The sequence below is a fragment of the Pempheris klunzingeri genome, chromosome 8 (genome assembly GCF_042242105.1).
Source record: "Pempheris klunzingeri isolate RE-2024b chromosome 8, fPemKlu1.hap1, whole genome shotgun sequence".
In the NCBI taxonomy this organism is placed as follows: domain Eukaryota; kingdom Metazoa; phylum Chordata; class Actinopteri; order Acropomatiformes; family Pempheridae; genus Pempheris; species Pempheris klunzingeri.
Window position 1 is genome coordinate 10,053,522 of NC_092019.1, and position 24,836 is coordinate 10,078,357.

A 24,836-nucleotide genomic window follows, 5' to 3' on the forward strand; every position below is an offset into this window, starting at 1 on the left:
TCAACATTTAGCTGCATCTGCTCAGTCACTGTCTTACAAAACACCTATACATGCTGTCAAAAAAGAGCTATGGCCGTTGATAAGCTGATTTGGCTCACATGACCCACCCCAGCTTCATATCCCCATTAACAAGTACCCTCTATAAAGCCCCTCTGACTGTAAAGTGGTACTGTGTGTGGTCTAGGCCGCCCCTGGAAACTGACGTCCGGGTGATGAGATGGAGACACAAAAACCTGAATGGGCCTCGAACAATTGGCTGTACCCGCTCGGCGGCTGTAGTCAGCAGTAGTGGGAGGCAATAGCCAAGAAAACTCTGCTGACTCATGAGGAGGGGATGGCGAACTGTCCCTTGTCATCCAATTACCGCGTCAAATTAAGACCCAAGACATAGAGGCCTATCTGGGCTCAGTGAAGCAAAAGAAGGCAGAAAGGGATTTAGTGGGTAGGGGAACAGAGGGAGGGTAGATGGAAAAGGGAGGAAGGAAATGAGGGGGGAGGAGAGAGATGTTTAGAGAGAGAGAGAGAGACAGAGAGAGATGTATAGAGAAAAGCGTAGGAGGAAAAAACTCCCACTGCACACTGACAATACAGACTCATGTACAGTGGAAGGCTGCCATCTCTGCCACTGTGCAGCCATGCATCAGACCATACACTGTATATTGGGTAGTTAGTTAGCCCACAGAGCCTGCTCTGTCTGTGAATAATGGAGTCTTAACACCCACTCAGGCTCACAAAGTTGAAGGTTGGAAGATTTTGGCGCTGAGCCAGGTCAACTTTAATTAGCAATGCAGGTCAGGTAGCAGAAATTTAGGTCAGACCCTTGGACAAGTCTTAAAAAAATATTAGGAATGTGAAGGTAGAGGCGAAGTAAGATGTATATTATTGGGTAAATAGTGGTTGCGGTACAAATTGTGCTTCTTGGAAAAGAAAATATTTTGGGCTCAACCAAAGATTTAAAAAAAAGAGCTAGTAAGTGTGTAACTAATGTCCAAGTCCAGCAAGTACAAAAAGAGACAGCACATCAAAATTAGTACGTTCTTTCAGTTTTACTTTCAGTTGCTAGGTTTTCTCATCAAGTGCAGACTGAAGAAGGCACACACAAAACATCTGTGCATTATATTTGTCAATGCTTAGCATAGGAACTGAAAAAATAGAACCACCAGAACATTCAGATAGATTTGGTCGTCCATAAGACCTTTTGGTGACCTACTGACCATCATTTCCTGATCCTATCCAGTTTTGTAATTCGTTCAGAACAGAACCAATCAGATAAACAGAAACATCCCTACACAGCGGCCTTGTCATCCTTGCGATTTATTCATGTTTCATTAGAATTCCATATCATTACCAGCTGGTTAAAAGGCAAAGCATATCCTTATTTACTTAAAATTGATTTGTGCACTGTGTATGGCAACACACTTCCTATAGGTCATCAAGACAGAGCTATGATGATGCAAGAGCAGACTCTCCCCTGTTCACTGGGACTACCTACAAAGAAACCCCCTGCATGGGGCCAAATATTTTACAAAACAAGAGTAAAAGTAGGAGCGGATGCTTAATTGTGCACCAGGGCTCATTGCCAAACCCCGGGCAGCAAATGCCCTTTCAGACTACGGCTGATTTGGAGCCATTGTTCAATTACAGCAGGAGGGCAGAGGGATGGGACAGAGAAATTATGGTCAAACAAAGGATGACATCGCTGGCATGATTTTGGCAATATGCTGGAAATAGCCTACTGGTTGTATGGCTAGGGACAGGTTTAGACTACCAACCTACATGAGAGATTGTAGTCATCACTTTGCACATTTGATGAAACTTACAAATTGGAGTTGGTATGAACAGAAGGAAATCAGTGTTCTCAGAAGATATTGAATAATAGCAATAGTAAAAGTAGAAGAAGTAAAGGGAAGAAAGAGACAGGCGATTCAGTGTGATGGGTAAATATGTACAGGTCCTTGGTTCCCATAAGTGTTAAAAGAGGAATACTAATATCACAGGAAACTACAAACAATCATTTCCCATTCAGAAGAATCACAATGTGTTCCACAGCTCTGAACAAACTGTCCCCAATAAAAGGGAGTTTTCTCTGGAGATGCCAAGACCACAGTCTTCTGTCTGTCATTCTCTCTTATTCTCGCTCGATTGACACAACTCCAATTGCCAGCTCTTTTGAGTGAGGTCGCTTGTCTGTCTTTGTCTCCAAATTCCTCTGAAGGGGGCCTTTAAGCAATCAGATTTATTTGTAACATCATTTTATTTCTTCCCTTTTTTTTGTCTCTTCACTGCCTGATTTTTTTAGGACTTTCAGGACTTTTTTAGTTTCGTTACAGTTCAAGTAGGTCGACAAAATAAGAAGAGACACTTGCGAAAGCCTGACAAGATATTAGAATATTGCTTTTCATTTCCCCATTTTCTTCTGACTCAGCTTTCTACCTTAAGCTGTCAAATAATAGTTCAGTGTATCATTGTTACACAACTGATACAGAAACACTTCAAAAACAATTAACATATTAACAGTTAAGTAGATCAACTGTTTAAAGTGCTGCATGCCAGATGAACAATACAGTAATAAAATGACCAAATAAAAAGGTAACATGTAATAAATTACCATCTCAAAACTTTCAAAACACTAATAATTCAAATTATCAACATTTTTGGCAGCTTTTCCACGCTCTCTCTCGGCTTATTCTACTTTCTCCCCTGGTTTTCTGCCTTCTCATAGCAGCAGCTCAGAAATCTGAGCTGTCCTACTTTCCCAAAGTAAGAGAGAGAGAGAGCGAGAGAGAGCGAGAGAGAGAGAGAGAGGGAGGGAGAGATTGTGAGGGGGAGAGAGAGAGAGGGTGTGAAGGAGGGAGGGAGAGAGAGAGAGAGAGAGAGAGAGAGAGAGGACAGAAAGAGACAGAGGACAGAGGCAAGCCACAGAGAGAGAGAGGGATATGCAGTCTCCATGACCTACATGAGTCCAACAGCTCTGTTCAGCTTTGGCCAGATGAAATGCCTACAGGCAGCAACACATTGCTCTCTTTGTGAAGCGCATGGACACACAAACTGAGACACATGCGTATGCACCTGTATCGAGGCACATATCAGTACACAAAAACACACACTCAAAATTGTGTGCTAAAAAAAGGCCATAAGTGTTGAACAGAACGTCTGAGTAGAGTTTGCCAGACTAAACCTCAACTTGTGTCATCTAATGAGTTAAATAGTTTTTACATTAATATTGCTTTGCATAGTCAGTAGTTTTCCCAGGGTAGATAAATACACAAGCACTCACATGTGGTACTCTGACAATTTAAAATATAGAGACACGGATGGAGGAGAGAGCAAACACTACCAGGGATTCCCATTAGCTGCAGGAGTAATGGGATCTTGCCCTATTAGCTGGGTGAAAGTTGTGGCTTCTAATCTTACACTGCCTGCCTTCTGGGACAAGGAGTGAGAGATGGACCATTAAAGGTGCATCATCCACAGTGCCTGGGTGGTCTAGACATGTTCCCTTAGAAAGACATTTATTTACTTCAATTACATACAGTAGTAAGTCATGTAGTAGAGTATGAATTATTACTATTTTCTAATATTTAAGGCCTGAGGCTCCCTACCATTACCTCAATGAACAATTTAAAATGCTCTGAAAACGATTCCCTTGTTAATCTATGACTAAAAAATGAACCATGCTGACATAATTTGATGCCAAGGAAAGAGGTACCTAATGTACATTCACATCTACTGTATCTGCAATCAGTCTGTCCTGCTTTTGCTTGGTTTCCTGAGACTAAGACGACTAAAATAAAGTTGGAATGGCTGTTTCCACACAGGCAGGGGCATTTTTAGACATCCAGTGTTGTATCGATTTTAGTCACAATGCGCACTTACTTTTTTTGCTTCTTGAAACTACTCAAAAAATGCCATGATTGTGTGCTTTTTAGACATTGTTACGCTGTTTTCTTGCAGCACCATTCGTGGCAGCAGATACATTTTTAATTGCCTTTTTTGGATTAGCTTATATTTCGTTTTCTAACATACAAATGTCTTTCCAGTGTATCCATGCTTCTGCAGTGCTTGAATTATATAGCCGCTTATAAAGTCACTTTATGATATATGTGACAAATCAATTGTTTTAGCAGTGACAGCGTATGTTTTTATGTATAATCACTACCTCTTTTTAGACTTAGAGTGTACACACCCCTGCTTTTTCATTGACTCTGGGCTATCATGTGGTGTTAATCACATTCAGTTGTCTGCTACAGAGCAGGCAGCGGATGTTTGTTGCAGACGGCTTAATGGTTACAGTGACACTGGCCTATTTTTACTGGAAGCGTGTAATTAATTTAGCATGGATAACAGGATCATTTCAAACCAGTATGTTGTATTTTGCATAAGTGTCATACTTCTCCAAAAGTTGGCGACAAAATAAGTTACTTTAGGATAGTCTTGATTTTGGTAGGATTTAGTATTTGTGATAGTGTGAAGCTGGTGGTATATTTTCTAAGCAATGTTTTTGGTAATATACCACACAAACAAAATGCACAAACAAAATTTCACATAACATCTATGAGATGTTGGTAGCAGCTTTGTCCGATGCCAATTTTTTAAAGTCTTATTTAAACTGAGCCATTACTCAGACTAATCATGCCAACTTACTTTATTATTTAGCAAAAAGCCATGTGTATGCATGTGTCTGTGTGTGCATGTGTGCGGCAGTAAGGCAGTAGCAAGTAGAGGCATGTTTCCATTTAGCAGCAGGGGATAAATATGGCCCTGACACATGACATGTTCCAGACGCAACCGCAACCTGCCTGTCTCTTCTCCAGGTAACATTTGTTCAACAGCAGCCAAACAATTTGTATTTCACAGCACTTGAATGCTGCAAATCCACTCAGTCAGTCAATGCAATTTATATGTATGTTGATATATGTGTGTCTGCTTAAGAAGAAGAGAGAAAGCAGGAACATGTATGCTGACAAAGGGTTACTGTACTGCCTGCATGCTCCTCTTAAAGAGCATCAGATAACATGCAAGAGTGTGTGTGTGTGTGTGTGTGTGCGTGTGTGTGTGTTTAAATGAAAGAGAGAGTCTGTGTGTGTGTGTGTGTGTGTGTGTGTGTGTGTGTGTGTGTGTGTATGCCTTGGGCTCAGACTAGATATAATGTTAGGAATAATGAGGCCAACAGGCAGGCATGCATCAAATATACACACATGGATGCACGCACGCACAAGCTCAATAAAACATGCAGTTTGAGCACATTATTTATATTCACATCAGTTACAAATAATCACAAAGACATAAACAATCCAAGTGGCATAAACAGTACAAATCTCACGCATGCACACACACACACGCACACCGCAAACATATAAACGTGACTAGCCGGTGATTACACAATATACCAACTGCCTGTGAATGCGTGTGTGTGTGTGTTCCATATTTCACTTTAAGATCCATTTAAAAGCGAGCTGGCTGCAGGAAGCGTGAGCCAGCAGATTTCTGGCACGGTGTCACCTTTGATCTCTGCACAGTGCGGCCTGCAGAACACATCAGTGCTACAATGAGAAGCAGAGTGCACACACACACACACACACACACACACACACACACATATACATATACATATATATATACATATATATACATATATATGTATATATAAACATACAGCCTAGTGCTCTCACAGATGCACACGAGTATCCCTGCTTGTAAAGACTAACATACATACATTAGGCGAACACACACGCAGGCACAACACAAAAAAACTGAACCTCCTCACAAACACACCCTTACTTTTAAATACACACACGCACGTTGCCAACAGACATTCCCACACATTGAGGCCAACAGTTTGGGCATCGACAGCATTCCATTCTGCTTTTCCGTTTACAGTGGAAAAATCTACCCTTTGACCCGGAGTATTTCCAACATTGAGGAAGGAGGCAGCCAAGGAATGCCATGCTTCAGCGCTAACAGAGCAAGAGAAGAAATGGATCAATGCCCATCATTTATGTAGCGGGTGTTTCTAGTTTAAATCCTTTTGCCTGCTTTTCAGTAACTAGAATGGCTGCTTCATTGTGTAAAAAACTGTTTGGTACATAGAGGTTTAAGATTACACTTATACTCACTTATGCTTGGCTATGAACTCACTTTATTTTTTAAAGATGGTTACAGATTTCTTTCAGCTGCTGGGGCATGTATCATACCAATAACTGTAATAGCTCCCTGAAAATGTTATAAAGTTTGCACTTAACTTGATCGGAAATTCAATAAAAATCCAATAGTGCAATGACTTGACCAATATTGGTAATTAATAACATTTTCAGTTGGGTCATTTTTGTTCTCTCAAAACTTATAATGTAATACTTTTGATGGATAATGTGAGTTTTACATTTTGTGTTTTAAGAATTTAGGAATGTTATAGACATTGGATTTTAAATGATAGAATGACTATTTGGTTAAATTGCAGACGTAAACAGTACAGAGAACCATATAAACATATGCACAAGGACAGAAACTCAGGGACATGCAACCAACTCCAGGTCATACTGAGTGGGTGATAGACTACCTCCCTGGGAGACAACTGCACATCGGACAAGTTTCTGAGCAGCACTGGAGGCCTAACTGGTTCTGGTTCCCTAAACCATCCTCTTCACTCTATGTTGTCAAGTATGTCAAGTGAAACCGTGGCCAGTTGCAATATGCTGTCATACTGATATGTTATGACCCTTTCTGTAAGAAATTCTGTATAAAATACTTTATGAGAATTTAAATTGTTGTTATTTTCTCCTGAGTTCATCATTTAAGTTATATTTCAGGACAGTTCACTTGTTACTGGGAGCATTCACAAAATACTTTTTTGATAAGTAGGTGTCACAGCTTTCAATACAGGCTGACTCAACAAGAGGCAAAGTCATGCAGAGAGGGGAGGCGGTGGGGGCAGGGGTGAGGAAAAGTGAGATGAGGTGAAAAGTGATCAGCATCACCACCATGTGAGCAGATGTTAATGATCCCTTCAGGGATACTTTGGCTCAACAGATTCCAAGAATATGATTCAAATAAGAAATAGACAGAAAAGGATAGTAAGGAAAACAATCTTAAATACTAAAGATGATTTACTATATATTACAGAAAATACATTTAAAAAAATGTTACAGCTGCTCCCCTTGTAAGAATGTATGCAGGCATGTAAACACGTATTCCACATATTTATATTATGTGATTTACAGACAGAGGCATAAGATACAGACAGCATGTTCAGGACATTTAGATTCATTTCTACTATTAAATGTTGGAAGCAACACATGAATCACTGCAAATATGCAGTGTTAGTATCATCCGTGATCAAAAGATATGTGCAAAATGTTTATGTGTGTTTGTACATTCTCCATCCCAATAATGTAACACGCATATTGCTGTAAATGCACTAAATGTAATATCATAAATGGGCACATTATTTGCACAACCGTGAACATTTTGGATACTTGGTTGTATTCACTTTCTAATGGAAAACAGATTATAAACAGGTGCAATATTTTTATAACCCTTGACATTCCTACATACATACGAGTCCTTATTTTGATAATGCTAGACAGACTGTTAGTAAGTTTGCTTGAACTTGCATGATATAGAGAGCAGTAGCAGTATTTTTTTTTTTTAATCAGACAACTGGCACTGAGCACCAACAGCCCATTTGCTAACATTATTAGTGCCAACCCAACTGCCACTGCTTGTCTGGCACCATGCACTATTTTAGGCCTCTTACTTCATCATGAGTCAATAAGTATTCATCTAGTGAGCTACACTGTTACAGAACACACTGCACAGTACTCCTGCCTACTTAAGATCAAGAGGATTTTTTACTGAACCAAAAGTTTGGAGAGAAGGACAAAAGGGTGGAGGGATGACTGAGTAACACTTGTGACAGACAGACAGAAAAGATAAACACTGACATACAGTCCAAGACACACAGAGATAGACAGACCAGTAGAAAGATAATGAAACACAGACTAGAGAGGCAGAGACAGGGCGTGGGGATCCTGCCATACGATAGAGCACAGTGAGCTACAGGACATCCAGTCCAAGTACAGTAAATCCAACAAAATCTGGCAACCGAGTGATCAAATCAGTGTTCCCACAGTAGAGTGACTGGGGCAACTATGGGAACACAGTGTCCAAGAAAGTACATAACGGCTCTCTCTATTGCACTACTGAGACCGACTGTCAAGAACCTAGACTGAGAAAATGAATGGATATACTAGCTAACTGCCTTGCATTCAAGGATTCTTATAGGTCTTTCCATCGCACGACATGGATTACATGGGGCAAGCTCCTAGTATTTTCCTTAGCGTAGTGTAGTTGTAATACCTGCTTTTTTGGCCAGTTGGCTGTATATGGAAAGATGTATGGAGTTTTAGAATTCATAAACCCCAGATTATGTTTGTAGTAATCCTTAGCAGAACAGGATGTCAGTTTTTAAGGTTATGTGTGCCCATCTGTGCACACTTTCACACATACCACAGTGGACGGGTGCCAGTGCTCATAGTTGGCACCTTCCCAGTTCGATGTTCTTAATCATCCTGTAGCTCCCAGACTAACCGAATGTATTCATTCTGATTTGATTTTACATGTTTCATTGACACTACACATCAGAACACACACATTTGCTGCAAACACATCAGAAAACGTCTGCAGCGTCACCTAGACTGTATGAACAATTACATTACTTTGACACCGAGTCTGATTGCTATTAATTTCAAATCGCTAAACATGCTGCTACTCCATTTCAGATTTTCCCCTTTAAGAATGTACAGCTATGAAGACAAGCTGGAGAGAAGACGGCCAAGAGTGGGGAAATGGAGAGAGACAGGAGAGAGAGGAGAGAGAGGAGAGTGGAGGAAAGTGAGGTAATTGGGAATCATATGGCCATGTCAAACAGCGTGCCCAGCATTTCCTGACAGCCCAGCGCTGCGTCCTCATGCCTCCTGCACAGAGGCCAAGGAGTGAGGTAAGGAGGAACAGAGGGACAGAAGTATGAGAGTCTTTCAGAAAGCACCCGGAGGTCGGAAAATTCAGTAAACTAAACAAGAAACTTCTCACCAGCAGGCTGGCTGACTGGACTGCAGGTTTGGAGGGCAGAGGGAGAGACAGACTGACAAAGAGAGATAGAAATAGAGAAAAAGGGGCAAGAAACAGACCACATATGCTTGAAATGCTTAAGGTTAAAGGTCTCGGAGAGTGGGCTGGGAGCAATAATTTACCTGCTCACCATCCCACTTGTCAAACCTTAAACAGATCACCCACTCCTCCACTGATCTGAACCACTCAAGGGAGGAATACGTGTTTGCAGGAGCGCAGTGTTACCACTGTTCCACATGCCTCCGGACCCCAAAAGCACATGTGTGGGATGAGACAGCTCTGCGGGAGGGTTTTTTCAGTGGAAAGGTGCTGAATTGAATTTCCACTGAAGAATAACCACAATGAGACATACTTTCCATTGCCATCAACAATGGATAGACACTGCCAATGCTGTAAATAGTTTACAGAACTCACAAAGACAAACAGGCAGACGTGAGCGCAAACACACAAAGACACATGCATGTAAAAAACAAATACACCCATATGCATGGATGGATACACAGCACTCACACAACTTTACACAAGTGTAGGCACAGTGTGTGCACAGTAAACGCACTAAAGGAATTCAATTTTTCACAGCTCTGTTACAGCATTGCAAAAGTTTAGTGGTCCACTGCAAAACAGAGCCAGTAAAAACTTTGTTTTTTCAATGTCTAGTAATGGTTTATCTTTACAGCCATGTTTAGATTTGAGTACATTCTGTGCAGATGTATGGCAGTGTTTCAACACAACGTGCTAATTCTTATTTTCAAAGATGGCTGGCTGAATAAGTAAACTTCAATAAAAGTTGGTCACAACAATCTCTTGTTACACAAACAAACATCTCATTATGAAATAAGCAATGTGCACAAACAAAAGTAAAATGGATTCACTTGAACAATTATTTTTCTTCTGCATGACCATGAAAACTCTATTAAAATTATACCGTTAGGCTGCAATATGAACATTTTTGTGAGGTTAAAGTGTACAGCCAAAAATCTTTAAAGATCTGGCCACCAAATGAATCTCTGAAATAGGATTGCTGTGATGTGGGGCCATGGCTGTAATTAATGTTAAGACAGATCCAGTAGCCTAAAATAGAGCTGAGTGGCCCAAAAAAGCAAAGGTGGTCAGATCTGCGTCTTTTTTACTGATCTCATTTCACAGATATTTCATTGTCTGATTACTGTCTGATTACTGTATGTTCAATAATTTACCTCCACTGCTAATCCCCAACATCCCTCCTTCAAAGCCCCACTCCACTTCCTGGTTTATACTGCACTCTTTAACAAGCCGCCTGGGAATTCAAAAACCAACAACATTCTCGTCCCGTGCAGGTCACCCAGTCTAATAAATTGGTTTCTGAATATTTACCAGACACGCCTGCTTTACTTATAGGGAGCCAAAGTTATGTCATAGCTAGTAATTCAATGCAGAACTCATAACCACTTTGTGAGACATTAATCTTTGACCTATTTACCGTATGAACTAAGATTTACCATGCAGTGTTGAATTTATGCCGCAGCTAGTAATTCAAGCCTAAGACTTTCCCACAGAGAAAGAAACAACTTTCCCACTCGTGAACAGTAAAATGAAATCTAACCTTTCAAGGCTTAGTCCCACATTAAATATTTTGAGCTTTATTTATGTCACAGATGGTAATTCAAAACCACAACTTCCCAACTCTTAGAGCATTTACTGGATGTCACAGGCTTATCAATTCATCAGGTGATTTGTGAGCTGATGTTTGAGAAAGCAGAGGAGGTCATATTAAACTCAGACTTGCATTTTGGCAAGAAACAATGTAACTGCAACTGCAGTCTATGATCTCGTACCATAGGAGACATGACCAGAACATGCCAGGATAATATCCAGGGAGACTATTTATGAGAAATAGTCCGCCCTCACATTACTGTAAGCTGGTATGTTACTGTAACCAGCATTGGCCACATATGAAGATCATTAAAAGTGACGATGGAGGGACGTCCAGGAATAGACAGACTTGTCTTTAAATCTCTGTCAACAATGAAAACAGACTCACAGAAGTGCAGCCTTTGTCCAGGTGTCCCCACACACACACACACACACACACACACACACACACACACACACACACACACACACACACACACACACACACACACACACACACACACACACACACACACACACACACACACACACACACACACACACACACACACACACACACACACACACACACAGTCTCTGCTCCTCCACTCTTCACCTCATTCTTTTTGCTCAAACAAAGCCACAAACTCTCTTGCACAGCGCTATCACATGCAAGCAATCAACATGCTTCAGATGAGCAAAACATGGGGCAGCTGTAGAGCAGGGCAAATTCCTAAATGCTTATGTCCAAGACACAGTTGACCAATAAACACGGCAGATTTATGACATCTAAAAACTGCATCCTTCAAAACAAGTGACTCAAGTCACACATGTCTGAGTTATCAAAATAAAAGTAAATCAAAATCAGCTGATGTCTCATATCCTGTTTTTCAAAGCATCTGACATGGTCCATATGAAGACTGGCTTTTGCATCCAGTGCAACCACACCAAATTAAAAAGCAGAGTAAACTATTGAACCCACAAGAGCCCTAGTGAGAAACATTTGAACTGTTTTTGCTTTTTTTCTTCATTCCTGAAAAGTGTACAGTGTGGTTTTGAGGGGTTTGACTTACATGTTTGCCAGTGGAGGGTTCTCCAGGAGGTAGGGAACCAGGACTGAGGACAGGGGAGCTTGCTGGACTGCAGAGCTCGGGGAAGGGGTTGGGGATGGCCGGGAGAGACGAAGTCCTCAGCTGCTGCTCCTCCTCCTGCAACCTCCTGGAAAACGGACACAGGACAAAGCGACAGTCAGTCACAACGTGGTCAAACACGCTGAAGTTTTAGCTTGTGTTCACTTAGAAGCAGGACAAAGATATTCGCTGAAGTCTAAGGTCGTGACCTGGAACAGCCTCTCGAAAAGTGAAATGGGAAAACTTTGAAATGGGAGCCGCTGACACATGTGAAATATGTGCAGGAGGGAGAGCTAGAATTAATAAAGCATTGCTGTACAGTATCCAGGCTCATGTCTGTTTCCATCTGATCTACCCATAATGAACAGTCTCTGAACAGCAAGTGGAACGCAGACCCCCATAGCCTGCTGATTTTCTGCAATATTTATCACACATTAATATTGAATCAAGACACTTTAAAGCAGTTTTCAAATTAGGCACATATAGCCCAACCCTGTGGCCAGATAGAGGAATGGTGATTTGACAGCTGATCATAAACTTTTCAGGATTCAGTCATTTTTTAAAAATGGGCATGACAGTTTGTGAGATTTGAGCTGGGTAGCGACTAGCTCAGAGAATCACTGGATGAGGCTCTTTATCTTAGTCTCTTTCTCTCTGTCTCTATCAAGCTCTGTCTCTCTCTGTAGAACCCAGTGAGTTCAAAAGGGAATGGGCCTTTTGATGTCGTCCCATCTGAGCTTGAGAACAGGGTTATTCAGAGGTCAGCCCTGAATAATAAGAACTGGGCCTGAGTCAGTGTGTGAGCGCATGTGTGTGTTTGAGAGGGAGCTCATAAGACAGAATACTCCATTACCTGATCATCCCTCCTTTCTGTCGTATATTCCAAAGGCAAATAATAAGAGCTGACACCAGCTGTGAATGCGTTTGTCCGTGCACACTGTACGTACGCAGCACATCTACTTTTCAATGCCTGCAGTAACGGCGTTCGGGAGAATTTGGGGTGCTACCTTTCAAAGTGAGAGAGTCATTTGCACTTGGTGCTAAAATAAATGAGAAGTTTTACTTTTCTCCTCCTGCTGATGTAGTTTGAGACGAAGAGGGAGTGACGGGGGGGAACGGGTCATTCAAAGGATAAAGATAGGGAGCGGGGAGGAAACGTTATGCCCAATTATCGAGGAGGCGTGGAGAGATGACAGTGTACAGTGAGAGAAGAAAGGGCTGCAGCTCTGCAAGTGTGTGTGGCTATACATGTGTAAATGTATGAAGCTGTAAGGAATTAACTTAAAGCTTAGTGCCATACTTCTGTTGCCTAAGAGTGTGTGCACATGTGCAACTGAAGTCTTATTTGGATTTCTTCTGCCGGTATGCGTCTGTTTGCGTGTCTGTATGTGGTTATCTAAATGTTTTTGTTTAAGGTCTGGTTTGATGTTAAACACCTGATAAATGCATTGTACTGAGGAAAAGTTCATTCATTCAATAAAGGCTGCAACAATTGTTTTCATTAGCTATTAATTTGACAATTCTTTTTTTATTATTTGATCATTATGTCAGTAAAATGTCACTAAATGGCCCATGGTGATTATGTTTTGATGATTTACTATACGCATGATTTTGACTGACTGATTATTGACTGCTTTGTTTTCAGCAAATACTCAAGTTCTAACTGAAAATCACCTGTCACAGTTGTACTTTTATATCAATTCACAACCACAATTTCTTTCTACTGTAGGGATGAAATCACGTCCCTTGCGGTACAAGAAAATGTAACACTCATGCAGTAGCACCTCTGTGTTTTTCTGTGATGGTGGTTAACTTACTGTTGTGCATAGAGTTGCTTTTCCAACACAGTGTGCCACTCTGCAGCCAAATATATGTTTCTGTCAGTTAAAATTGAGAGCTGTCTTTCATGTTAGTCTAGACAGCTCCCTCTAGGGTTCAGTTAGCTTTCTTGTCTCGTGCTTTGCATGCAACCTAACCTAACTATGAGCTGCTGAAGTGGACAAAGAAATACTGTGGAAACACTTACCTGACTGCAAGGATGTGCATAGGTTGTGACCGTCGGAGGCCGGTTTGGGGTGAATCCGCAGACAAGGAGGAGGAGGAGGGTGGCTCCGGGGAGACGTGGCTTAGGGCGTGCGAGTGCTGACCCTGCCGAGGCTGGTTGTGTTGTGTGTTGTGATGATGGTGGTGATGGTGGGAGGAAGAAGTCTGTCCATTGTGCAGTAGTGGGGTGGACTCTGTCTGCTGACCACTGCAGGTGGAGTACAGGCTCTCCAGCGAAGAATTCATATCATTCACCAGGGCCTCTAGATCAACATCATCCTCTGGAGGACACAGATAGAAAGAAACACATCACTGACTTAACTTTAGGAGAAACTGGTGGTAAAAATGTAAAATTTTCTTAAATAAGGACTGCAAGGCATGTTTCAGTAATGCGGATAAGAGACGTAGATTTAAAACCGCTAAGGAGTAGACAAAGTGTGGAGCAGAAAGAAGCTGGAAAGAAACTCGAGCCCTAAATGCAATAAAACACAATAAAAGAAAAGTGAAAGTACTGTAAGCCTGCTGCTTTGGTTTCAAATAGTTGAGGCATACACAAAAAAGAGCTAAAGTCCTTAGAGAAACTGAAATAGAAAAGGGAAAGTCCCAACAATATCTATCATTTCATTGTGGCCAGGATTTGAACCCTTAACCTAACTTTGCACCACCTTAATTCTAAGTAATACTAAAAAAAAGAAAAAGAAAAACACTGGCATGCACAAAAAGAAGAGCGCGTGCACACACACACACACAAACTGGTAACCAGTGTTGCCAAAGTGCTCCATCAGACTATCTTGACTACGTGCATTGTGCTGCCCGTGAGCCAAAGCTCCAGGGATAACAGGTACATGCACAAACCTGCCCCAACACTTTTCAACTCTTACCATTGGGGTTCACCACAAAGGCGTCACACTGTAAGCATCTGCTCTAAATTCACAGCCTGTATCAAACATTCTGCTTTTAAAAGTCTTTAAAAGCAGGACGTGGAATTCTTTTCAGAGGGGGAATCTAGCCTCAAAGCCCCCGTGAAAACCTCCAGGCACATTTAAATTCATGAAGTGAATTTTTCAACTGACTCCAGGAGCATGTTGAATCAAAGCTTGAAGTGAGCTCAACTGCTTCTGCTTCTAATTGCTTCACGCTGTGAAAGTTTTATCATCTGGGTAAAGCGGGTGCCTAACTTTGCTCTTTCTAAATTACAATCTGCAGTGGTGACTCATTTTAAGATTAATAATTCTTCATTATGAAAAAGAAATCCATCTCATGAATTCATCATCAAATCTCTCTATCTGGGTCCACCAACTGTACTGTAGAGCATAAGTCCACCACTAGGGGGAGACAAACGCCAGTTGAGCAGGACTGGGTATAGAGTTCATGTGAGGGAACCCCATACAGATATCAGAACCCAAACTCACATGTAAACATTAATTACAACAAAACCTAATAAGAGAATGCATTGGGGATTACATGTGGTTTAAGATGGAGGCACAATGCTTTAACATTATAGGATAAAGAAACAATGTTAATGTAGATTTTGGTATGATGACATATGTTTCAATGTAATTGATTTCTATTTTTCATTTTTAATTTGATTGTTAATTTCAGTTGCCCTATATTATAATTATATTATATATTATAATCCAACTGATTCAGTTTAAAAAAAAATTATTTTCCCTTTATCGTGATACCAGAGATGCCCTCTTTTGGTTAGTGCTTCGCTAATTACGTTTGTAATATTAAAATGCGAAAGCCTCATTCTTAATGACTGAATGGAAAAGCAGTCGGACAAAACAGAGGTAGGATAACATTTTGTTAGTTCTACCCTCTGAAACATACAGAAAAGCCACAGTCAGTGGTTCAAAAACAAAGCAGTGCGAATAAATGAATGAATGACCAAAAGCACATTAAACATCATATTTTAAAATTTCATTATGAAGCCCCGCTATCAGAACTCCACGGCTGAAAATGTGCCACGTACTGTATGACTCATGTAACTTCCCCTCTTTCAGGGTGCAGGACAGCTGACAGCTGAATCATGTTAGGTGCTGTGAGGGTCAAGTCTCTCTAACGGCAGCTAAGTCCCACTGTTCAGCAGAGAGCTGACACTGGAAAAGAGCAGTTTGATTGACGTAAAGTTTTAAAAGCACTGGCTTCAAAGTGAGCTCCTCAGCCTAGAGAGGAGCCAGTTTCCTGTGGAAGTACACCATTTTTTCCCCTGTCTGTTTCCTGAAATAAAAATAGCAATACTCTGGAGGTAACAACGGCAACAGCAACCACAGTTTAGCCTGTCAGTAAACATCCCCATCCCTGCATGCAGCAGCATGGCTTTGACTCCAGCAGTGATGCTAAAAGCTAGCTGCTAAAAAAAGAAAAAAAAAAGTGTCGCCTTTGAGGAGCTTTTCCTGAAAACGTGTCAGGTAGTTGTATCACAGGTGCCTGTGAATCACAGGTGGTTAATCTGTAGGTATTAATAGTTACAGGTCAGCTGGAGCGGCTACTTATAGATAGCCTGGAGAGCTAAAGAGCTATATACTGCAGGACACAGGGTGCATACAAGGCTATGCACAAGTCTAAGGACAGGGTAAGAAGAGCAACATTAGCCTACTTGCAGTCAACAGCAAAGATAATCATAAAAGTGATTTATAAATGTAAAACATTTTTAGGACAACATAATCAAACAAATGTTGTGAGGGTAAACCATGAAATGACATCAAGGATGGACAAAATTCCAAAAATTACTTTTACCCTGAACACATAATTTGGTCATCATCCATCATGTTCACTAGGTGAGACATGTACCCTCCAGCTAGCTAATGAGAGAGAATATGTTTCCTCAAATCTGACCTAGTTTTGCCTCTGGAGGAGATTGACCGAGTTGTTTGCATACAAAGACAGCCTATAAACTCACGTATGCAGGGATTTCTACGTCATCGTCAGTCACACGATCGCAATCACCTATGCGTGTCACAATCGGGCAAACAAAGGCATGCGTCATGCACCCGGGGGTGAGACACACAGATTGATGACACAGACAGCATGCTGACAGGCAGGTAAGCACGCACAGGATTTAAATCCATGATGATTCGAACCAGGGAGCAAACCATGGATGTTCTTACTTTGACCTGGAATATTTGGCTTTGGCAGGTACAACAGGCAAAAACCAAACACTTAGCAGGCCTGACAATATTACAGCCATTAATTAGATCCCTTCAAAATATCAGAGCAGCTCAGTCAGGGTAGCACACAAAGCTACAGCTGCACAGAGAGCTGTTGACAGTGACAATAGTGACAATAGTATCGGTTACACACTGTGGCAAGAGAAACTATGGATGGAAAGATCAACATGACAGCATAAATCTGGACCCATGTTCTGCAACTGAATTTTCACTCCACCCCAACCTCCACTTCCACTCCATCTAATACCGCATAATAAATTGCTGTAAGCACTGAAACCAAATACCTACTTAAGTCCTTCCTCTTAACAAATCCTTGAATGTGTAAGATGTATGATTATCCTGAATCTTATCATCTTAAATACTGTGGATCCATGTTGAGAAGGTTTACTGTTCGGTTAATTATGCGCTCTATGGGAACTATACTAGGGATCTAATTAACCAAATTGTTATGGACAGACCTTATTCATCAAATGTGTTGGCTGCTCACTACATTTCAATTATGACTTGGATTATTTATAAACTACATGAACACTTCAACTGAGGTTTAACGTGCAAAAATGAAAACCTTTGTGTTATAATCAGTCTAAGATTTTGGCTCCAACTCCACTGTAGAAGTCAGAACCAAATATAAAACTCTGATGGGTCAAAGGACAACACTGACATTATTGTTCTCATTTTGTCATTGTTTAATTTTCCCAAGGCTTCCGTTCAATTACACCCCCACCCACCCACCCACCCGCCTCTTCTACAGAACTATAACTGGTTAAATTAGGGGTAAAAATAGCCCAAGCTTTCTCTATTGTCTGAACCACACTAAACACAGTGTTAACCATCTGTAAAGCTAGTCAAGTCTGGTAATAATCTGCATAAAAGCTGTTTTGAATGTTTCTGATCATTAGCAACCGAGACATGGCCAAAACAAGACCATTGTATTGATGGCAGATCCATATGGCTCTCTGTTTCTCCTGAACCCAGGAATGTTGTCTATGCATTTTTATTCATTCCCACTAGTTAAAAACAAAGAGGAGGGGCAAGTACAGTACATCTATTGAACACACACACACACACACACACACACAGACGCACAGGAGACACACACAGGGGATAAACAGCCTCTGAATACAAGCCCAGCAGAGGGGTTTCCATTCAAAGGGATCAGTGGGAGTATAGACAGAGCAAGTCTAAACTGTAAAGCGTGGCTCTGCACCGAGGAGTACAATACCTCTGGTGACAGCACACACACCCACTGAGGGCCAAGCCTCCTGATGGGGAGGGAGAGTGTGGGAGGGTTAAAGGGAAACAGAGATGAACAAGAGGGAAAGGAGGGACGGGAGTAAATAGAGGGAAAGAGAGACAGACTCTCATTTAGGGGGTACTGTGGAATGTGGAATGGGGAAAGGGTGAAAGGGAGAGTGGGTTCACACGGGATGAGGAGAACCATGTGATGGGGGTATTTTACTTCACACAACGCACAGCATCACTTAGTATTGTAAGAACCGGCCGCTGACCATGTTGTTCTGTCGATCAGTCGGTCTGATGTTAATCACACCAACAACTGTGATCTGAAACTTGTGCAGATGTGACGAGTCATTTATGAAGACATTTCAAGACATGACAGGTAGCTGGTACAGAAAGAAAGAAGGAATACTTAAACAGACGGACAGAAGGCTGAAGCGAGCAACCCCCTTCCCCCCCCTCCTTTTGTAAGTCTAACATCCATAACTGCACAAAACTGTCTGCGTTGAAGAGGTTACTCAAAACAAAACTAATGTTTGATTTAATGTTCCCGGCAAAATAATGTGTTTGAGTAACATCTACTGAGTGAAGCCTTTTGAGGAGCTTGAAAAGGGCTCTATAAATAAAATGTATTGCTGTTATTATTAATATTATTATGGTCCAAACAGAATAATGAGGTGACAAACGCTCTCGTCATTACAAATCACACAGCACATTTCTTTCACATCACCTTGTAATGTATCACACACCCCACCCCTTCCTTAACCCCCTGTTAAAGAGCCCCATTCTTTGCAGGAATGTGAAAAGAATGGGGCTGTTTGTAAGTGAAACTGTGCGTCTGTGCGCGTGCGTGCGTGCCTGCACGTGTATACCCATCGCCCATCGCATGTCACTCTCCCTCTACAAAAGCATAACTGGAATAACTGGAGGTGGGAGCTTCATTTCCAGGCCTGAGATCATGGCTGGTCAGCCCCTCCAGAGCCACGCCATCAGATTACTGCACTGCATTGGTACCATTGATGGGATTTGTTGCCTAGCAGCTGCATGCCCCCACCGCCCCCCCCTCCATTATCATCCCACATACGCAAACACACAAATAAATACACATGTGGCTGTGACATCATTTGTGGGTCCCCTAAAGCAGGTGTTAATGATAGTACATGCTTTGGCTCACTACACTGGCATCTCAAATGCGCAGTAATGTCATAAGTTAAGTTCAAAGAGCCAACCACATCTGAGCACCCCACCTGCTCCCCTTTTCCACCCGTGTCTCCTTTCTCCACGACAGAACCTTGTCCAGCTGTCATGTTAGCGCAGGACACAAAATGAAGTCTCAGACTGCAGGAGTAAAAGCAAATCACAGGTTCTTCACTGCCTTCCTTATTCTGAATAAATGCATTAAATGAACTAAGTTTTCTTTTTTTCCAATGTACTTAACTGACAGAGTTTAAAACCAAGGTAAGGTGAGGCAGCTAGTTTTTTCAAGAGAAAATCTCATCCCCATTTATCTGACACTAGCACTAGCACTAGCACTTGCTAGTAGAATTTGGGCACCTGTACACATATTCTCTATTTCTCTTGGAATTTATTAAGTTTACCACGCAGCCACACCCCATTTGGAGTGATGGAGAAACAAGATGGAAATGGAGGTACAATTTGAGTATTTCCAAATTTCATATGTTGTCTTTGTGCAGAGAGCAATTTCTGTGACCCTATAGACAATGACTTCAGCTATACGACTGAAGTCACTCTGGTGTGTGGCAGGGAAAAACAACAAAGAGCAGACAGCATTTGTTCAGTGCGAGCCTTAGATGTTGCCTCTGGGAGAGGCCTCGCATATGTGTCGTGCCACAGATCTGGACAACGTGACCTTGATATTTTTCTGGTTATTTAACAAAGAATTATTTAAAGCATTTTGGCTTATCACATTAAACTTCATCAAACATTTAACTTCACAGTACAATATTATAAGTGTAGCGCGATTTATAGATTAAATGTTGGAAATATCATGTGGAGGGACTTCTATTTTTGGACATTAAATATTGGCTTGCAAATGCCCCGATAAGCAGCTCAATAGCATCTCATTCCAAACATATGAAATAACGGCAGGTCATGTTGCAACAAAGCCGTACTGTTCCCTCCAAAATAATAGGTTTATGAGTGTTCTAGCTTCATGGCAAACACAGCCAGTAGCTGATGGCTCTATTATAGTCCTATAAGAATGAATACGTTTACTGGAGAACAAGTTAAATAACCTCAGTTAAATAAGCTATCAAAGCACTAATAACACCAGAGGCACCAGGCCTGCATTCAACATCTCTGCTCAATGATACAGACTTTGAGCAGCGTTCCTAATATATCTTATGATACAAGCTGAAGTGGTAAATGTAGTTATAAGTGGCAGTTTGCTGGCCAGAAATTGGAACCCATTACTTGTTAAACGAAAAAAAAAAAGTGATACAGGGGAGATCATACTGGTCTACAGTACCAGTTCTTATAAGTCAGGCTCCTATCACGTGTCAGGCATACTGTACAAAAACCATGGGTATCCATGCAAAATATCAATATTCAGGCAATGTAAACAAAAATGTTCTTTAGTTAAAGTCATCTCCATTCATCTGCCTCTCCAGTCCCTCTTAGTTCCCTCCATCCCGGCTGATCCTGAAAAATGACAATGTAATTTCTGCTCCATTTATTTCCCATGCCAGGGCCAAGCGTTCTAATTCACTCGTTGAGTCCTCGCAGACTCCCCACCCTTACCTCCCATGCTGAGCCAATATTGTGCTTAAATCTCATGCTCCGATTGTCATGGATGAACCCTGTATGGCACAATTAGATAGACAGCGTAATTATAATGGCACCCTGCGTCCATGCAGATCACCCTTTGAACTGATGAAATGTTTACAGCGGAAGAGACCCAAATATATATTATCCCCCTCGTCCCACCCCCGGCCAAGTGGAGGATAATGAACAGCAAGCCGCTCTCCGCACTGTACTGAGACACACACATACACGCACAAACTAATAATAGCAGTACCAGATTCCCAGATCGTTTCTATGGCCTTTTTGTATTCTCTTATGTATGGGAATAAATTCAGAATACACAGCAAACTTCTGTTACACCAAGTCAATGTGTAATATCACAAGATCCTCTATGTACTGTATGTAAAATCATATTTAATTTGATGTCAGAGTAAAAGTAAAAAGAAAACTCTCTTCATGGTAAACTTAATAAGTTCCAAGAGAAATAGGGAATATGTGTACAGGTGCTCAAATTCTACTTGCAAGTGCAGTAGTTCATACTCAAATACCTTATCTTCTTCTGTGTTATACAATACCCATGTCGATTAACACACACACACACACACACACACAGACACACACACAGACACACACCAATTGGAGTCAAACACCAACCTTGATGGTTAGGAGAACTCCGATTGGCTGATTGCTGGAAGCTCGGACCAATGAGGTCAGCTTGTCTGCGACTGGAGGACCGGTCTATGTTGTCCTGCTGAGGGAGAGAGAAACAAGAAAAAAGGGAACATTTTGTTACCTCACTGAGAGACAAACACTGAACATGACAAACAAAACAGTAAAACGTCATTTTAAATACTGACCAGAAAATAACAAATGTATAACAAGTGCTTAGTGTCTGACATGAAACAGAAATGTCAAAGTTGACGAGACCAAAGATAGCACACAGCACTGGCAAGAGAGGAAAGAAGAGGAGCTGTACACAGGGATTGAAGAGGCAGCCGTGGCATGCAGTTTATCATTAGGACATTATTTCAATATTTTTTTACTTTTTACTTCTTACTTAAAATATGTTTTATAGAATAAAAAATGCTCATGGAAGACAAAACCTAAAATAGAAATGGTCAGCAGATCAAAGACTAAACTGAAATAGTAAATGAAGTATCAAAATTTCTAAAAAAGTTCAACTCAAATAACCTCTCTCTGAACTGCTTGTGGGAAAACACCTACAAACACACACAAACAGTGTGTGAAGAAGGCCAGGTGTGTATCAGAGGACCTGCAGTTTAAGATATCATAAAACCACAATGTCCCGGTTTGACCTGTCCTTCTCCATATATCCGGTCACTGTAAAACTGTCGTTTAGTGTGTGTGTGTGTGTGTGTGTGTATGAGCGTGTGTGTGCAGACTGGTGTCCTGCGCAGAGCCTAACAGCAGGAGTGGGAACAGAACGTACTGTGGTGGACTACTGTGCTCTGAACAACATAGCTACCGACTCTGTGTCTCTCTAACTCAGCAGACCTCCTCTGATGCTGTAATAAAAGCTGTTGCGGTTGCTTGTTCTGCCTCATTTAGAGCAGTGACAGACAATGCAGGCAGAGCTGGATTCTTTCACACAAGTTTTTCCTATGATAGATGCTTCTTGCCTTACGTCAGTTTGAGTTACCTTTGTTGCCTCCAGAGCCACCGAGTTACGATGATTAAATAGCGATGGTCCTGGTACGCACCATGTAATTCTTTAAACTCACAGACAGATACATTTTCTGGGTAGTGTCTCATTTAATGAAGCAGGTCTAGGCTGTACTTAAGGATGTCATGAATAAATGTCAGTACAACACAAGATTAACAGCATTTGTAAATTCTTAAACTAACTCGTGCTTTGCCCTGTGTTCCTTGTCTCAGAGTTACAAACACACTGCAGTCTAATGTGACACTTTAACAGCAATTTTTATCCTAAATAACAAAACACACCAAAAGCATTGTAAAAAAACAGCTGGTTTCCAAATTCAGTCTGGAAGGTTTTAGATGACTTTTATATCAAATATGTCTCCTTGAAATGGCATTCCCATACAAGCTATTATTGCAAAACTCAAAGTTGTGTACAGAAATGTACATTTTTACAGATGACATAATAACACATTTTCTAAAGTCCTACAGCACCTGAGACATTTAAAGTAACTTTACTAATAAGACTTAATGAGCAGTTCGACGAGCACTGACTCACTGTGAGAATAAAGCTTGAAGTGCAATTCCACTCTGATGGCTCCATTCTTCAACGCAAGGGCTCAGCTGAATAGTTTGGAAATATATAATCCATATATATAATCCATGATTTGCCTACAAAATGTTTAGCCTTTATGTTCAGTGAAAAAGAAGTCATTAACGTTCCTCTCTGATGTATATACCAGTGCGAACATTCAGACTAAACTGGATGTAACTGGAAGTTCAACGTCAGTATATGGTTCTGTCCACCACTACCCCCCCCCGGCCCGTCCTCTATACCAACTAATCCAACCGCATCCAATCATTACGTTGCATTGTTCCTGCTTTGTATTGTCTTGAGTTCCAGCCGTCTTGGCCAGATCGAAAAACTGATTTCAGGGCTTAATAGGACTAAACTTCTTTTGAAATTTAAAAAAAAATAGTAAAATAATCACTGCATCACCCCATTTGTTCCTGTGACATAGCAAACCCCATCATCAACACACACCGTCTGGGGGTCCAACTACCAGACTGTGACTGATCCCTACCCAGTCACCCAAACAGCACTGGGACGCTGTTTGGTTGATGGGATGGTACAGCACACCGTTAGTGTGTGTGTGTGTGTGTGTGTGTGTGTGTGTGTGTGTATTCAGGACAGGATGGTCATGGTTCAGCTCCACTGAGCAAAAATGCAGGGACTCTTTCACACCATATACTGGTCTTGAATGCTGTTTTGCATGGCTGTCTGGGAGTAAATGAGTTAACGCACATACACACACATTCACACACATACACAAACTGAAGGACTAAAAGACCCTGCACACCTTGATCTCTTTTGTGGATCTTACCAACAAAAATCCAAAACCCAGACAGCCTTTGGTGCCTCTATAGACAATTGACAGAATGTTAACTTGGGGATTTAATCCCATAGATACTGACCATTTAGCATAATTCTCAGCCATGCCATTGCCTGCATTTGGTTATAGGTTTAGTGAGGCCTATAAGGTTGAGACTACAAAGAGGAAAGAGAATATAAGAAAATAAAAGCCAATCATTCTTTTTTTTTTTTTTTTTCGCTGAGGAAGAAACACACAGATGTTCTCTCTTTCTGTTATCCTTATTCTTGCATTTTCACATCCTGCATCTCAGGTTCTCTCACACAACTTCTTTTACATAAAAGCACAGGCACACACACACGCACACATACACATACACACGTGTTGCTTGAGTTCTTAAAGAGGGGTCAAAAGAGGACGGAGGGTAGGCCAAGTTTTGACAAGGGGTATAATAAGGGCCCTTTCATATTGATGAAGTTGAAAGGAACCCCAAATAAGAGTGAAGGGGTTGAGGGTTCAGCTTTTTAAAAGGGGTCAGTGGAAGGCCAGAGACAAGGTTAAGGCACTGAAAGCAAGACAGACACAAAGGTCTGGAGACTCAACCTCAAACAAAAAGGGAAAAGACTGAAATGCATGTCAAAGCTACGCCTTTCAGAGAGGTCAGACTGAGGTTAAATGTTATGACCGGGGATTGAATGTCATCAATACTTGACTTACAGAGA

At 41.3% G+C, this 24,836-nt stretch overlaps 1 protein-coding gene across 3 annotated transcripts in view; it reads right to left on the reverse strand.

The window, feature by feature from the left end:
- Window positions 1-24,836, reverse strand: part of grb10b (growth factor receptor-bound protein 10b) — a 239,135-nt gene that overhangs the window by 195,937 nt on the left and 18,362 nt on the right. For all 3 annotated transcript variants that reach the window (XR_011584450.1, XM_070834757.1, XM_070834756.1), the window contains exons 3-5: window positions 21,737-21,833; window positions 13,894-14,191; window positions 11,811-11,955 (exon numbers count right to left, since the gene is read on the reverse strand). Coding sequence is in view for 2 of the 3 variants with exons in the window: in XM_070834757.1 (XP_070690858.1) it covers window positions 11,811-11,955; window positions 13,894-14,191; window positions 21,737-21,833 (540 nt within the window). In the remaining variant the exon portion in view is untranslated. The remainder of the gene's footprint in view (window positions 1-11,810; window positions 11,956-13,893; window positions 14,192-21,736; window positions 21,834-24,836) is intronic.